Raw genomic sequence first — 17883 nt, 5'->3', positions numbered from 1 at the left:
CTCCCGGATGAGCAGTGGCTGATGAGATCTCCTCTGCTTCCTCATGTCCACTATCATCTCCTTCATCTTGTCCGTGTTGAGGGTGAGGTTATTGTCCTTGCACCATGACACCAGACTGGCCACCTCCCTCCTGTGGGCTGCTTCTCACCCGCCAGTGATGTGTCCTATCACTGCGGTGACTTGTTTGTTTATTGTCCTTCTCTGCTAAACAGAACAAGGTTTCAAATCAATGAACTGAACTAGTTCAGTTGTAACATCACGTCACCCTACGTGGCTAAGAACAAGCAAATTGTATTTCTAAAATATTCAAATGATTTTCAACTAATCTTTACATAATTGAAATGTAATAACTGTTGTCTGTAATAAAATTAAATGACAATTTTTTTGGTTTAAATTAAGGACTTAGGCCAGAGTTCAGCCTTTCAGCAGGGCTCTGATGCAAAACCAGGCAGGGCCACAGTTTGGGATTCACTGCTCTAGAAAACAACTTACATGAGCGTTTTCTAACCTGACAGCAAAAGAATACTTGTTAGTGCCACCCAGGACCATAACAAATGATGTTACAGAGGTAACATGCCACTGTTACAGGTTGGGCAACTAAAACTGTTAAACTTATTAATAAATGAGGAAAGACCCTGGTAATTGAAAGAAACAACTTTAAAACTCAGAGTTGTTGCTGTGCTTCAACAATGTTATTCTGCTTGTGTGTTTTTCTCACAAGCAGCAGCCATTTTCATGGCCAACAGGTTGTTTTTCTAAAATTATATACGCTATAAACTTTCTTATATGGCCATTATAGAAACAGCATATTAGCATCTTAAGAATCAGCTTATCAAACTGCTCTGATACTTTCTAGTACATGATCAATATCAATGGCTCATATTTGTCAGGCAAGTGCAAACATTTTTATCTTTCAGAACTTCCTGTTAGTTACACATATTATCTAATGCTACTTTGTACATTATTTTTTCAGTGATTTCATATCACATTTGAACAGATTCAGTTAAAACTCAGAACAAGTAGATGATGAGTAGACTGTGACTTAACGTGAGTTATTTCTGAGGGGCCTTTTTTTAATATCTTTTAGGAGTGGTACAACCTACTGGTTTCCTAAAAAAGGCCAAATCTTAAGAAGTTGTCTATTATGGAGGCAAAGAAGGAAGATGGAGGAATCAAATGAATAAAGAAAAGGTTCATAAAAGTCCAGGTTATTTTGTTTGTCTGAGTGACAGTTTTGAAAAAATTTGAAGGAAGACCCTAGTCAGTAATGAATACAGCAGATGAAACTGGCAAATGGAGAAGGGGATGTCATAGAGAGGAGATGTGAAAAAAGGAAGACAAAAGGAGTAAAGGAAGGTGCTTATCAAGAGACAGAACAAGGGATGTGAGGAATAGAGAAATGCAAAAAAGAGAGCTCATTCCTATCAGGGAATACTTAAGCCATATTCTACTACTCCATGTGCCATGTTCACATTTACACCTTTTCTTGCACTTGTTTTTTATTCAGTTCTTTCCTCCACATGTCACTTTTCTCAAAGCACTATTTCTCAAGAATACATAAAACAAACGTTCTATTTAGCAAAGAAATGTGCAAAAAAAAAAATTCTCTGACCTGTAGTTAATGGTCCAGGCAACCTTAACAGCCTGCTTGAGGCAAGGAGCACACACCCAGGAGAGCATGATTTTGTTTGTTCCTGCTGTCTCATTCATTCATCTTCTATAACGCTCAGTCCCAAACGGGGTCGCTGGAGACAATCCCAGACAGCAATCGGGCAAAGGCAGGGTACACCCTGGACAGGTCGCCAGTCCATCGCAGGGCCGACATGCAGACAACCACTCACACGGGCAATTTAGAGACACCAATCATCCTAAGGCGCATGTCTCTGGACAGTGAGAGGAAACCAGAGAGAACCCATACAAGCACGGGGAGAACATGCAAACTCCACACAGAAAGGTTGTGAACCCGCAACCTTCTTGCTGTGAGGCAACAGTGCTAGCCACTGCGCCACCGTGCTGCCCGTTTCAGCTGTCTCTTATAGTATATATCTGTCATCTCATTTTCTGTTGCCCACTACTAATCAGATTTCAGGAGTGGCCCAGAGGGTTGGTGAAAATCATAGCTTGTCTTTGAGCTGGACTGAAGGAAACTGGTGTCACATTATTCTTCAGACATGTCCTCCTCCTGTAGCAGATCTGCAGCATGTGTGTTAAGTCCCATGTTGATTTGATTTATTTATTCTTTCAAGCATGTAAAGACAGTTGATATATCAACACACATCATTTTACACATATCCAACAAATGCTAATCCAATATCAATTTGCTTATACTTAGTACACACCCACAATGTTCCATCTAATTAATCATTGAGCCTGTTCTTGCATATATCTTGATTGACACATACCTTTATATTTATATTTAAACTCGTCAATTCTATTACTATTTTTTATGTATACACTTAAATTATTCCATAGTTTTACCCCACTTATGGAAAAACAAAATCTTTTTTTGGTTGTACGTATAACATGAATTTTTAAATTTAACTGACCCCTTAAATTGTATCCCCCTTCCCTTTCATTAAATAGTTTTTGAATTCCACCAGGTAATAATTTGTTCCTGGCTTTATGTTCCAGTTCCAGTGCAGCATGTAAAGCAGCCACAGGACAAATGAAGTTTGCAGAGCATCCAAGTTGAGGAAAAATGTGATATATAGATGGATGCCTGGAAAATGTGTTTGTTTTAGTGTGAAAGCAGGCTTATTGACCTGTGATGAATTATGTTGGGTTTTTTCCCCTGAAGGTTGGTGGGAAATGTACAGAGCAGCCTATTCACTGTATGCTTTTCTGCTTCTGCTTTTTTGTGTGTGCTTTTGAGTCTGACTATTCAATTACACCTGTGGTCCACAGAAGCAGAATTCCCAGGACCAGGCTCTGGCAGAGTATCAGATGAGTGCTATTCAGTCAGATGGAAATTAATAATTTTGAATAACAGCCTAACCAACAGGTCCATTCTCACATGTGGCTTGTATTTATAAAGGGCATTTTATGAAAGATCCATGTTGGCTGTTTCTCAAACAAGTTGATGACCTTAGAACAGCTGGCAGCTTTACTTCAGTCAGACACACCTGTTTCACAGAATGATTATAAAAAGACATTTGTCTGTGTATAATTGTTGTATTGCATTGTATAACGCTACATCATTTCATTCCACTTTCCTTCATTAAGGACACTCTGTTCTTGCATTGGCATTGCTTGTAAAATAAATATAATTCTAGGATAATGGGCTGAAGAAACACATGAATATATAAAATACACATTCAAATGTATGAAATCTCTTATCGCTGTTACTGTAAATTAGTATCAGTAATTTAAGGAGCAGGACATGGTGGAGAGAGATGCAGCAGCAAACAGTCTTGGCATGACTGAGTGAGAGAGAAGTGTCACGTTATAAAAGCTACACTGTATAACTGGCTAATTGAATTTATGATTGAATTAGTATTGGATGTTATCAGTCAGCTGATAGCAAAGCCACTAAAACATGTGCCTGTAACAACAAAGTATAAATGAAGTAGCTCACGACAGCATGTTTTTCAGCGCTCTGCCCAACCTAATGCAATGCTTTATTGATTACCTAAGAGTTTTGTGAGACACCTGAAGGGTTAAAGGGCCTAATAAACAAAAGGGGCAGCCCATTAAGTGCCTTAAAAATAAACAGGAGGATATTCCAAATCGATTCTTCTTTCCTGCAGTGGAAACCATGATAAAAACAATAAGGCCAGCGCAGGGATGATGGATCTAGATAAAACACACATGCACAGACAGCACATATACCTCAGCTAAATACCTGCTGTCATCTTGTTGGTAATGTCCCCTGAGGGTTGCAAATAAAACACTACTTAAAATGCAAGACAAGTTGTGTAACTCTCATGTAGGCGGTGAGTTTGTACAAGGACCAGTGGGTCACAACCCTACCAGATGGTACAAAAACATCAAGAGACTCAGCCAATGAAAACTGATTAAAAGATGCACCGCCAGATGTGCTTGATTCACTCATTTATTCGTAAGATGGATTAATGTGGATTTAACATGTCTCACACTGTGTCATTACATGCATCATAAGGTTCATTACATAAACACCACTTTTATGTTCTGTGTACAGAGCCACAGGTTTAATACAAGCATCCAGTCACCAACTGTTGGGCAAACATTGAATTCCCTGATATAAGGCTCCTCCCTGTCCCCCAGCTAGTAAATATGTTTATTATTTCAGTTATTTTACTTTATATGTCAGACAAAATATGGTGAGATCGAATGTTCCACAACACTGTGTAAATTTTCCTGTTCCCCTACTGTGTGTCTTTTACTGCCGTGATGACATATTGTATATTCTTCTACCATCTCTCCAACAGTCCATGGTCTTACTGCTGCACAGCCAGCACCAGTACATCTTTGACTATGACTCAGGGGACCGTCTGTCAGCGGTCACTATGCCCAGTGTGGCTCGGCACACCATGCAGACCATCCGCTCCATTGGATACTACAGGAACATCTACACACCCCCAGAGAGCAATGCCTCTGTTACTGTAGACTACTCTGAAGATGGACAGGTGTGTGATTGTGTGTGTTCTCGCGCGCGCGCGTGCTAAGAATTTAATTCATATGACTTGATAGGATTTCCAGTTTTCCCTTTTTTCTTTTAGCAGATATTGTAGTTCTCTTTGTCTCACTCATACAACATATTGTTTTATGACTTCTTCCTACCAAGTCCTACCATGGTCACTTCTGGACAGCTAGGATGAATTTTTCTAATGGATACTGCTCAAATCTGATTAGCAACCCATTCATCTGACCACCATTTTATTTATATTAAAATGATCTCCCCTGCTTTGTCTCTGTCTCTCTCTCTAGCTTCTCAGAGTTGCCCATTTAGGCACTGGCCGCTGTGTACTGTACAAATATCGCAGACAGGTATTTGATATGTTATTAAGATTTATCTATATGTAAATTTCTGCTTGCTTCTTTAATGAAGTGCATATACACTTTATATACATAAATCCACTGTTTTATATTTGAAAGAGTGTCATAGCAGTGTCATCTCTATTCTTTGGAATAACAGGTCAAGTGTAATATTTTTAGCACAATTGAAACTAATATTATTTTTCAATCATTCTTCTGTTGTTGTTATTTCAATTCAGTCAACCCACATACAGTATGAAAATGTTATCATAAATCATATCATAAAAACTATTTAATATATAGAGAATAAATAGAACAGATGTTTCAACATTCAGTTTTGTGTTATTGGGATCAATGCAAGTCACACACGGGAAACCATGAAGAAACAGTCCAATGGACTGAAGGATGGTGGTGAGGCATGAAATGCAAAAGTAGCATCTGCACCAGAAAATGAACAGACACTTTGACAGCTTGAATAGACCACCCAAGGGTTCATGGTATCACTAAAGTTGTAGATGATCCTAGATTAGTCTACAAGATCCATTATTGTAAACATACTGCACTGTTTTATTTGTCTCCTCAGAACAAGCTGGCAGAGATCCTCTATGACTCAACACGGGTCAGTTTCACATATGATGAGACTGCTGGTGTTCTTAAGACTGTCAACCTCCAGAGCGAAGGTTTCATCTGCTCCATCCGGTACCGCCAAATTGGCCCGCTGGTCGACCGGCAAATATTCCGCTTCAGTGAGGATGGGATGGTGAATGCACGCTTTGACTACACTTATGACAACAGCTTCAGGGTTACCAGCATGCAGGCTGTAATCAATGAGACACCACTGCCAATTGACCTCTATCAGTTTGATGATATATCTGGGAAGGTGGAGCAGTTTGGGAAGTTTGGAGTCATCTATTATGATATCAATCAGGTAAGACAGGATTGGCTATGTTATTTAAATTGCCTTTCAATAATGCAGTAAAACTAAATGCTCATAAATGTTGATAAGGTGACACTTATTAGATTTAATCAGGATGTTCAAGGGACTGACAGTTATACCTAACACCATACATACTGTGCATCCTTGTCTGAAAATTTTAAGTGAATAAATAATCTATTGTGTGGGACAGTGGACATGGGCGCACAAGCCACACATTTCTCAAATTAGAATTTCTATTACAAAGTGAGAGTGAGTGTAGAAAGGTTTTCAAATCTTCAATTTCAACTTCAATTTCAGAATTGGAATCAGAATCAGCTTTATTGGCCAGGTGTGTTGGACACACAAGGAATTTGACTGTGGTACAGCGGCTCTCAATGTGTATGTACATGGCAACAAGCAAGGGAATGTGCATTAGGAAAGAGATAATATAATATATATGTGTATATATATATATATATATATATATACACACACACACAGTTTGGATTCAGCGATCTATATGTACAGTGTATATTTACAGGTATTGCACTGCATTGTCCAGACATACTGTTGTGGTCAAGTGTTCATCCGAGTGATGGCCTGGGAAAAGAAACTGTCCCTGTGCCAGGTTGACTTGGCGTACAGTGACCTGTAACACCGTCCAGAGTGGGAGAAGTTTGAACAGATTGTGTCCAGGGTGCGAGCGGTCTGCAGAAATCTTCTCCACCCTCCTTTTTGACTCGTGAGGCGTACAGGGCCTCCATGGAGGGCAGGCTCACACCAATGACTTTTTCTGCAGTCCTCACTGTCCACTGAAGTCTGTACTTGTCCTGTTTGGTTGCTGAGCCAAACCAGACAGTGATGGAGGTGCAGAGAACAGACTCAATGATTCCTCTGTAGAACTGTATCAGCAGCTCCTGGGGCAGGTCAAACTTCCTGAGCTGGTGCAGGAAGTACATCCTCTGCTGTGCCTTCTTGATGATGGTCCTGATGTTGGACGTCCACTTTAGGTCCTGGGAGATAGTGGAGCCCAGGAACTTGTAGGACTTTACTGCTGATACAGTGTTGCCAAGTATGGTGAGGGGGGGTAAGGTGGGGGAGTTCTTCCTGAAGTCCACTGTCATCTCCACTGTTTTGAGAGCGTTCAGCTCCAGGCATTATCAAACTCTCTTTGCTTTTTAGGCACCACAGTAACCAGATTTTCATAGAGTCTTACAGGACAGTTCTTTTAAAGAATTTGATGTCCAGGATGATGGTGTCGAATGCCGAGCTGAAGTCCACAAAGAGGGCTCATGCATAGGTCCCTGGGGAGTCGAGGTGTTGCAGGATGTAATGCAGTGCCATGTTCACTACATCGTCCACTGACCTGTTTGCCCGGTCGGCAAACTGCAGGGAGTTTACAATGTCCTTCAGGTAGGACAACACCAGTCTCTCAAAGGACTTCATAACTATAGATGTCAGGGCAACAGGTCTGTAGATGTTCAGTCCACTGATGGAGGTTTTCTTGGGGACTGGGCTGATGGTGGAGCGTTTGAAGCAGGAGGGGACTACACACAGCTCCAGTGACCTGTTGAAGACTTGACTCTTAGGAGTGATTTTGAGATGTTTGAAAACATAGGCCCTGACCTATTTGTTGTTTGTTAGCAGTTGTTTAGTGTTAATGCCCTGTTGCCTATTCAGTCATGCATAGTCTCCAGTCTCTCTGTTCTCTGATCAACAGGCCTTTGTAGTTATGCAGAGATTTATGTAGATCTTCTAAACTTGTCTTGCCTCAGATCATCTCCACAGCAGTGATGACCTACACCAAACACTTTGACCAGCACGGCCGCATCAAGGAAATCCAGTATGAGATCTTCAGGTCTCTGATGTACTGGATCACCATTCAGTACGACAATATGGGCCGAGTCACCAAGCGTGAGATCAAGATTGGACCATTTGCCAACACAACCAAATATGGTTATGAGTATGATGTTGATGGACAGCTGCAAACAGTCTCCCTCAATGAGAAGATGATGTGGAGGTAGGATCATGAAATTAAACTGAAAAAAGCACCATCATGTGATAATACCACATGTTAAAGGCATGATCTTCTGGCCTTCCAGGTATAACTATGACCTGAATGGGAACCTGCATTTGCTAAACCCTGGGAACAGTGGGCGGTTAACTCCTTTACGCTATGATCTGAGGGACAGAATCACCCGTTTGGGAGATGTTCAGTATAGGCTGGATGAAGATGGTTTCCTGAGACAGCGAGGAGCTGAGATATTTGAGTACAACTCCAAAGGTTAGTATTTCATTGGCCCAACATAACAGTGTAAAGGTCTAGTCACACCAGAAAGTGGCACAGTAAAGTTCATCTGTGTATTTGTCAGTTGACGTCTAGCAGGGCTGGTGAATGAACAACAGGTGGGGACATGCTTGCACTACTCAGTCACAATCATGATTGCATAAATGCTCCGAGGTGGCTCGCTTGGTAACTGTGAATTATTACACTTGGTAGCTTGGTCACTAATAGGATAACAAGTGCACACAGTTTTTTCTGGTGATGTTAAACACCATCTACTGCTGTCTCTAAACTGTATAAAAACCAAAAACAAAAGCCTGTTTTGTGGAGCAGTTTTTTGTACTTAAATAAGAGTAGGTGGTGCAATACTAGCTTCCTCCATTTTGCGCTATTTGGCTCTCCATTCCATTCATGGTTAACACTGTCAAGACAATTTGTGGTCAGTATCATAAAGCCATGTTAAAGATCTCCAAAGCTGAATTTGACAGGAAAGACTTCACCAAAGTGATGCTGCAGTGATTCCACTGAAATAAATTGACTTTGGTGCAAACATTTGCTGTGTGAGTCTTAAGCCTAGTTTTTAATTTATTTAACCTGTCATTGACTTAACACCACCATGTGTAGAATATTTGTTTTTCTGTATGTGTTTTATCATATAAAAATCTTCCTGATGATATAAGTTTTTGTTCTCAGAGAACTACAATAATCTATCCGAATTTATAGTACCACTGGGGGCTTCTGAAGTCTGTACAAAGTGGCTTTAACTTGTCTTCTTCCTTTTGATCATCTGTTATTCAGGTCTTCTAGTTCGTGTCTACAGTAAGGCAGCCAGCTGGACCATCCAGTACCGTTATGACGGTCTGGGTCGGCGTGTAGCATCTAGAAACAGTCTGGGCCAGCATCTGCAGTTTTTCTACGCTGACCTGAATTATCCCACCAGGATCACCCACGTCTATAACCACTCCAGTTCAGAGATAACCTCCTTTTACTATGATCTGCAGGTAACTGCACCCGGAAAAGTCAGTCTAAATAGAGTGATATTCTTGTTGCCACACTGGACATAGTCAAATTAGATAAGGAAAGAAGGTAAAATTATGAGATTTATTGAAGTGTTCTCCAGTATCTCCAGCTAGAGGCAGACAAAACAATAAATTTGGAGGAGTGCAGCTACTTTAGCTACTTTAAATACTTGACAGGTTAGAGAACCTGTCAACACAGTGACAGCTCGAGATGAACTTGTTTAGTTGTGATGAATATAGTTAGTGAATCAGCAGCAGTATCAAGTTCCACAGTAATTAATAATAATAGTACTATTATTATTTGTAGCTCTACTGTTATTTCTTATGGAGTCATATAATCCAACAGCAATAATAAAATTCAGAATCATTATTATTATATTCATAATGGGTAATGCTAATGTTTATTGCTACACAGGGTCATGTGTTTGCTATGGAGATCAGCAGTGGAGAGGAGTTTTATATTGCATGCGATAACACTGGGACACCACTGGCTGTCTTCAGCAACAACGGACTGCTGCTTAAACAGGTGTGTATATGAATCTATGTGGTTTTTTTGTAAAGCAAAGGAAGAAAGCACATGAGTGTGTTTCATGTATCTGTTGAAATTCTGTAAATTAATTCATTGTTTTGTGTCTTCATATCAAATCATAAAACTGTGTAGGTGCAGTACACAGCATACGGCGAAATTTACTATGATTCCAACCCAGACTTTGTGCTGGTAATTGGTTTCCATGGAGGTCTGTATGATCCTTTAACACGACTGCTGCATTTTGGAGACAGAGACTATGATATCCCTGCTGGGCGGTAAGCAGTTTGTCACTTATTTACTCACTGTCAGCCCAAGCACGAAATGTGATTCTATGTAACAGGATGCTATTCTAGCTTTGTCAGTGTCGGATGTGAACAGAGTGTGTTTGTTATGAAGGTGGACCACTCCTGACATCAGCACATGGGCACGTGTTGGTAAAGACCCCCAGCCCTTCAATCTCTACATGTTCCGAGGCAATAACCCCATTAGCAAGATTCATCAGGTCAAAGAATATGTCACAGGTAACACTGACAGAATAAAACATTAAGAAGAATACATTTTAAGTCTAACTTGTTCGTCAGAATAAACTTGAAGCAGCAGTTTTCAATATTTCCAAACCAAGTGCTCTTAAGGTACAGGTGTCTCTTTACTTTAGATATATACAGCAAAAGCAATTTGTTAAAGCCTGAATTTAAAACGTGTTTAAGCCAATAATACAATACATTCATTAGTGTTATTCATTGCTTAAATGTTCATGCAAAAATATCATGAGAGGAATCCATATGCTAGTGCTTTGTTGTATTACTCTACTACTGCAGAGGATGCGGTTTTCCTACATTTAGTATAACATGAAATACATTTTACATGTTGTATTTCAAAGGTCTGAATAGTGGAGTGGGGGATTTGATGAATTCTTAAAGATGAAGGCTATGCCACATTATACTGATGAAAAAAAAAAAGAAAATAAATAAAATTGATTATTGGTTTTGTTTCATTACCCAACCCTATCTGAAAGCTTAGTTTAATGCAGGTGAACAGTATGGTGAAACTGACCTGGTGCAACAGGTGCCAAAGGGATTTATATCCCACCTGCCCAGAGGAACATAAACTAACATTAAACATTTGAAAATATCCAGCATTTAAGCTGGGTTAGTAAGAAGCTACAATATTACTTTTTATACTGTAGTAAAGAGCTTTGACAATGTGTGGCATCTATTAATGGAACAGTGATTTCTTGTTTGTTTCTAAGTATTATAAGAGGGCATAAAAAATATACAAAACCACAGTATTATTATTACAGTATGTTCTGCAGGTGCCTTTATTAAATTATCAAAGCAATGTGCAGTATTCTTGAATTCACTTTTCACTTTCTTTCATCCTGCTCTATCTCTTTTCTACCTCAACCTTTCTCTCTATGTAGATGTCAATATCTGGTTGGTCACATTTGGCTTCCATCTTCACAATGCAATCCCAGGATTCCCCATTCCTAAATTTGACCTGACGCAGCCATCACTGGAAATGAAAAAGAGCCAGCTATGGGATGACCTGCCTGTAGGTATCTTAAGTATTCTTAGAAGGGTTGAATGAATCACAGACAAAAGCTAACAACAGTGCCCTGATGTTAGCAGCAGACTGTACACTATCATCATAACGGAAGGCCGAATCCATATTTACCACATGGAGCAGAAAATTCTGCTACACTGCTCAAACCTTCAGGCATTTTGCTTCTGGCCATACCTCAGTCAGTTATGTGACAGCAGGTATTTTATTACGCTATCACTGATCATGACTGTATAAATAGTACTTATTTGAATTATATTTTAACGTTAGCTATCAAAATGATGAGTAATAAATGTAAATGCAAATTCAGTTACATTCACTTTTTTATGTCATAACATGGGTTGTGTTATGATGACCCCTTGCTTCAGCTGTAGTTTAGCAATCAACTAGTGTGAAAGTAAACAAGCAGCACAGAGTGGATAAAGAAAAAGCATTTTGAATGGCAAGTTTAGCTTCAAAGCCCTGTCAGACAAAGTTATCTCCAAAGTTATTTGCCAAAGTTGATATGATTTGCCACTGGAGTACATGTAAATCTAAACTATTGCTCACAACATGATAGCAGCGGCCCAACAACTGCTATTTAATCATCTGCCTTGCACTGCCCACGTTTCCGAACAATCTTTGTCATGTTTTGTGTTGTTCATTGATTTCCAGTAATAAATGCATTCATTTGCATAAAGCAAATATCTCTTGCCCACTCCCATGTAGATAAGAATATTACCACTTTAAAAAGCCCATTTTCATTACATCTTGAACTAATAAAATTTGCAAATAATTTGTGATTTCAGTTGGGTCACAAAAATGAGTAAGGCAAGCCAACTGTATTTATACAGCACATTTCAGACACAGAGGCAATTCAAAGTGCTTTACAGGGGCAAGGAAAAACTGAAATAGCATTAAAATCAGTTTAGACAAAATGAAGATAAAACATTGTTAAAATGAGATACAATGTATAAAATAAAATAATAAGATAGTCACTTTCAGCTCTTCCTGTTTAGGGGTCGCCACAGCGAATCGTCACACTGACGACTCGCATGTTGACATTTGGCAAGTGTTTTACGCCAGATGCCCTTCCTGACGCAACCCTGATTCAAACCCGGGGCGCAGCGGCGAGAGCGCAGCATAGTACTAAAAGCAGCCTCACACTGTGTGGTTTGACCTGAGGTTCTACCAGCTGACTGCTTCCTAAGGATCTCCGAGCCCTGCTGGATTTGTATTGTTCAAGGAGATCAGAAATGTATTTTGGCCCCATAAAACTGAGTGATTTACAAACTAGTAGTAGCACTTTAAAAACTATTCTGTAGGTAACTGGTAGCCACTGTATGTCAGAATCGGCATGTATGAACGCCAAATGGTGTTTGTGGTGGACTCGATTATAAAACCAGATTAACTGATATAGCTGAAGGTTTTTTACTTGTAGCAACTAGACAAACAATACACAGTCCGGGATACACAATCAGGTCAATAAGACAGTCCAGGGTCAGCGCCAGTAGACAGGTATAACCAGGAGATCCAAACTCGAGAAGTCAAGGGGAATAGCTCAGAAGGTTGGTACACTGCAGGCAATCAGAAACTGGAGGGGCATAGGCAAAACACGGTGGTCAAAAACAGTAATCCAAGGTCAGAAACAGAGAATCAGGCAAGGTATAAATGCGGGAGAGTCAGAGCTGGGGTCTAGAACAATCTCCTTGTGGGAGGACGCTGCCTAAATAGAGGTGAACACAGGTGCAGGTAATAAGGAGCAGGTGAAACTAATCTGAGTAAGGAAGAAAGTAAAAAGACCTAAGCTATGGTGAAACAAAACAGGAAGTAGAATCAAAATAAAAGCCTGACAGGAAACAGCGGAACCGAATCGTGACGCTGTAAGGAAGACGAGTGATGTGCTCCGTTCTCCTGGTTCTGCTTAAAACTCTGGCAGCAGCCTCTGAATGAGCTGAAGTTGTCTAATAGTTTTTTGGGAAGACCAGGAAAAAGGCCATTACAATAGTCCAGCCTGCTGCAGACGAAAGCATGAATTCGTTTCTCTAAAGCCTGTGTGGACATCATGAATTTGTTCGTTCCATACACAGAAAAGGAAAACTAACATCAGTCTATAAATAAAAATTCTATACTTGTAGAATTATTTTATAATGTTGCATAGCTTTATTATAAAATGTGACAAAAACCATCAGCAGTCACGAAAAGTTGATTGCTTCTATCACTTGTCATTATTAAAATACAGGCATGCATACATACACAATGATGGTAATACACATAAAACAAAATTACCAATAAGAAGGAAAAGATTATTTTATACATGTGAAATTAAAATACAGCAACAGGAAAGATTATGTGGAAAAGAAATTCATGAAGCCAAGACATTCACAAAATGAAGAATGAAACTACAACTGAAAATTACGAACGAATCGAGGCAGCTGAAAAGATCAGACTGAAGGGCTAAGGAAGACCGTAAAGTGTCATCTGCTGTAGCTTCCCTTATCTCTCCTCGTGTTTTACACTCGGTTATTTTGGCTATTTATACACTTGTTTGGGTTATCAGGGAGTCACACTTTCATGCAAAGAGTGAGAGACTGTGCTGTAAATCAGCAAAATAAATACACCAACATTACACACACACACACACACACGCAGTAAAAGCTTGGAGCAAAAATGTTTCACACACTTTTATGCACTTGCACCAAAAAAGTGGACTTCCTCTTTGCTTGAGATCAATTGTGTGTGTGTATGTGTGTTTAAGTTTATAAAGTGCCATCTTATTACTACACATTTTCATTCTTCTCGGTCTGTTCTTCACTACACTTAAGTTCCAAGTCTCAGCTTTAATTTTAATAGGTTTACATAAATATAGAAAGAATGGTGTGTGAGATATAGTCCTTTTAACACATAGGGGAGTATTTACTAAGGATTTGTGGCTCATTTTCAGGCACTAAACTGTGAAATTGCATTCATATTTACTAAGGAGTCACAGTGGGGCTTTGTGGTGGAGAAACAGAAGAAATGCAGAACCGTGGGAAATTACGCATTTGGTCTCATTCAATATGTATTTTAAGGCTATTCCCATTAAGTGATGCAAAATCAGGGAGAAGAGAATGGAAATTTGTACAGATACTCTCAGCACCTGATTTACCACCACTGTGACAGAGGAACTGTGGCTGAAAGAAAGCAGGTATAAAATTTGTGGTCCTGCTGTCAGCGTGGCAGCTCTTAGTCATCTGAGATCTTGTCACAGTTAACAACATATTTGAGGAGGGAGAGGTGATTGTAAATGGCATCGCTCACCAGAGGAGAATGTGAGTGACTTTTTACAGGCTGTCAGGTGAAACCATGCTTCAATTACTGACCAAAATAAAAGATGATTGGACTGCCAGGACACTACATGATTGAAATACCAAAATGTGTTTGCTGTTTTGTTCAACCACATTAAAGTTTGGTCGCTGCAAACTTAGACTTTTCTTCTACATTTCCTGTCAGTCCACACATGTGCAATACAGGCACCAGATCCAAAGCAGAGGTGTATTCAAATTAACACAGCTACTGCTGTGCTCATTTACATCAGTGTTGGTAATTACACCACTAAATTTAAAAATGCAATGCCACAATATTTTCCGCACCTGACGGTAATTTGCTACAAGTTTAGTAAATATCCCCCAGAGGTTGCAAAGAGCATCGTGTTTGTTTTCTGGAAATCTGCTGCAAATTCAATATTAAAGAATTTCGGTGAGATTTAGGACAGATGAGTAAACAACCCATACACGTTTCCATATTGTCTGTATTATCATGCAGGGTTCTCTTGAAGCAGTGTTTTTGACATGTATATCTTAATGACTAAGCAACAAATAGCACATTACTTCCTCTTTCTCTCATCCACAGTCTATTTCAGGGGTCCAGCAGGAGGTGACTCGTCAGTCTCGGGCCTTCCTGTCCTTTGAGCGCATGCCAGAAATTCAGCTCAGCCGGCGGCATTCAGACCACACCAAACCCTGGCTGTGGTTTGCTACTGTCAAGTCTTTGATTGGCAAGGGTGTAATGCTTGCCGTGATCCAAGGACGTGTCGTGACCAACGCTCTCAACATTGCCAATGAAGACTGCATTAAAGTGGCTGCAGTCTTAAACAATGCCTTTTATCTTGAAGACCTACATTTCACAGTGGAGGGGCGAGACACGCATTACTTCATCAAGACCAGCCTACCTGAGAACGACCTCAGTGCGCTGCGGCTCACCTCAGGCAGGAAATCACTGGAAAACGGTGTGAATGTCACAGTGTCCCAGTCTACAACAGTGATGAATGGGAGAACGCGGCGCTTTGCTGATGTGGAGTTGCAGTACGGCGCTCTGGCACTCCATGTGCGTTATGGGACAACACTGGATGAAGAGAAAGCACGAATCCTAGAGCATGCAAGGCAGAGGGCACTGTCAAGTGCCTGGGCTCGGGAACAGCAGCGGGTGAGGGATGGGGAGGAAGGAGTTCGTCTGTGGACGGAGGGAGAGAAAAGGCAGCTGCTGAGCAGTGGGAAGGTTTTGGGTTACGATGGCTACTACGTCTTGTCCATAGAGCAGTACCCTGAGCTAGCTGACAGTGCTAACAATATCCAGTTCCTACGCCAGAGTGAGATAGGTAGGAGGTAACACAGCATGAACAGACTCATCAAATTATTACTCCCATGTGACTGTCAAAGACTAACAAAAGTTCAGTTTTAACATGAAACAGATGTCACAGACTGAACTGTCCTGAGAATCAAACTTGTAAAATTGTTTTAATCTGAAGTAGGATTTACAGGCTGATTAATGATGTAACAATCTTCAATGCAACTGACCAGAAACATCATGAATTTACATTTTAGAGGGTTTAGTCTTTATGAACCTGGAAATGGTTGCTTTGACCAATGCCTTTTCTCTCTTTCATTTTCTATCTTTTATTCTTTCTTTCGCCTTGTTGTCTGCCTTCAAACAGCCTACGCGCATGCCCCTCCCCCTCTCTCTGCTAGGCAGGGCTAACCTGAGTGCTGTAATAATATGCTATCCAGCTGTGAAACGGTGGGATGTAAAGACTTGTTCAAATAGCCAACTGAGCATTTTCAACAGCCATCAAACCTAGATGAGCCTGAAAACATTTAGACAGTTGTAAACTGTCAGTGCTGTCAACACAACAGAGGTCGGTGGATCCTTAACAGATATCATCACATCTCTGTGGGTCCAGATGTGACTGATGCTCCGCGTTATAGACCTCTGTGAGCCATGTCTATGGAATCTGTTGTTTCCATGGCTAAAGCCACTAAATGGAACTGTTGTAAAACTATTGTGGACTCTCTGAGAGACAGGCACAAGGACTGCAGTTTGTACGAAGGCAAAACGAAAACAAAAGACTGATTTTCTGTTTGGATTGTTTTTTTTTGTGTATGTTTGTTTTTATATATAAACTTGCATTTGCTTCAGACAAAAAGGGGACATAAAAATGAACAAAAAAGCGTTTACATATTATTACCTATACCACTATTGCTACTATTACTAAACCACCACCACTAGAATGAACCTTGATCTGAACTCAACAAAACCAGAAACTTTGAGTTGTGGTCTTGCATTTTTCTTACTAATATCTGTGATCTGTTTGGTCAGTAAAACCACTCCCCCTCATTCCTTGTGCTTTTACAAGGTTTATAAAATAATGCAGTTTCAGACTTCAATAAACAGCGTGTGTGAGGTAGCAGGACAACAACTGTGCCATGGTTGTATCTGATAAGATGTGGGTGTAATCTTTGTGAGTGGTCTCACTGGTCCTGTAAAACACGGGTCCCCTCTCAGACCAAAATGTGTGTGCAAATTGTGACTCAGCCACATAAATCGTAGACCTTGTGCTTCTATTGGGCAAAGGTCATGGTATTGCTTTAAACAGAAAAATGTTGTCATGGTTTTGTGGTGGGGTGGGGGTTGGGGGGTCAGGGTTTCTTTGAGTAGTAACTAATTGTTGCTTCTCTCCTTGTTTTTTTGCTTGTTTCTCCTTAAAGGGACAGTGCATCACCATCAGTGACAATGATTAACACTTATAGAACAAAAATCGATTTAGATGTTTTCTCATTGATTGTGGGACTCTGTACTCTTGTAGAGGAGTTTTCTTTGTGTGTACATGTGTGGAAAGCTAATTTAATCATTTTACAGGAAAGAACATGAACTATCCACAGAGTTAACATCATATGCTACCAGTCTTTTTTCAGAGACAATTAAGTCAAGCTGACAATGTATGGGTTTATCTTTTTTATTTTGAAGGTTAAGAAATTCCACTTATCCGTACATCAATATTAGTCTCAGAGAAAGTAATTTATGTACAGTGTTTCTACAGTAAAGAATAAAAATCTTTGAAACTATTGTATTGTTTTTTTTACTCTGTTGAACATCTTTCTTTCTGTGTCTACTCTTAAAGGCAAACAATAAAAAAGCTGCTAACAGCAATTAATATGGTGCATTAGTATGATGTGAACACAGTGTCCCACATTTCCCTATTTGCACTGCATTACAACATTGATGCTGAGTACAGATACTCAATAACTCAGTGACTCAGTAACAGTCACAACACAAATTAAATACAGATGACTTTCCTTTCATAGATTCGTATAACAAGTCATGAGCT

The 17883-nt window shown here is 39.9% G+C and overlaps 1 protein-coding gene across 14 annotated transcripts in view; it reads left to right on the top strand.

Moving 5' to 3' along the window:
* LOC109965182 (teneurin-3) overlaps positions 1-17583 on the top strand; it is a 620836-nt gene extending 603253 nt beyond the window's left edge. For all 14 annotated transcript variants that reach the window (XM_020608995.1, XM_020608997.1, XM_020609006.1 and 11 more), the window contains 11 exons: positions 4407-4604; positions 4906-4965; positions 5537-5881; positions 7645-7889; positions 7972-8153; positions 8952-9154; positions 9588-9698; positions 9834-9976; positions 10098-10222; positions 11122-11252; positions 15132-17583. In XM_020608995.1, coding sequence (XP_020464651.1) covers positions 4407-4604; positions 4906-4965; positions 5537-5881; positions 7645-7889; positions 7972-8153; positions 8952-9154; positions 9588-9698; positions 9834-9976; positions 10098-10222; positions 11122-11252; positions 15132-15887 — 2499 coding nt within the window. In that variant the 3' untranslated portion in view covers positions 15888-17583. The remainder of the gene's footprint in view (positions 1-4406; positions 4605-4905; positions 4966-5536; positions 5882-7644; positions 7890-7971; positions 8154-8951; positions 9155-9587; positions 9699-9833; positions 9977-10097; positions 10223-11121; positions 11253-15131) is intronic.
* The last annotated feature ends 300 nt before the right edge of the window (positions 17584-17883 follow it).

The sequence above is a fragment of the Monopterus albus genome, unplaced genomic scaffold, assembly GCF_001952655.1.
Source record: "Monopterus albus unplaced genomic scaffold, M_albus_1.0 scaffold97.1, whole genome shotgun sequence".
Lineage (NCBI taxonomy): Eukaryota > Metazoa > Chordata > Actinopteri > Synbranchiformes > Synbranchidae > Monopterus > Monopterus albus.
The sequence above is the reverse complement of the archived record's forward strand: the minus strand, read 5'-3'. Positions and strand labels throughout refer to the sequence as shown.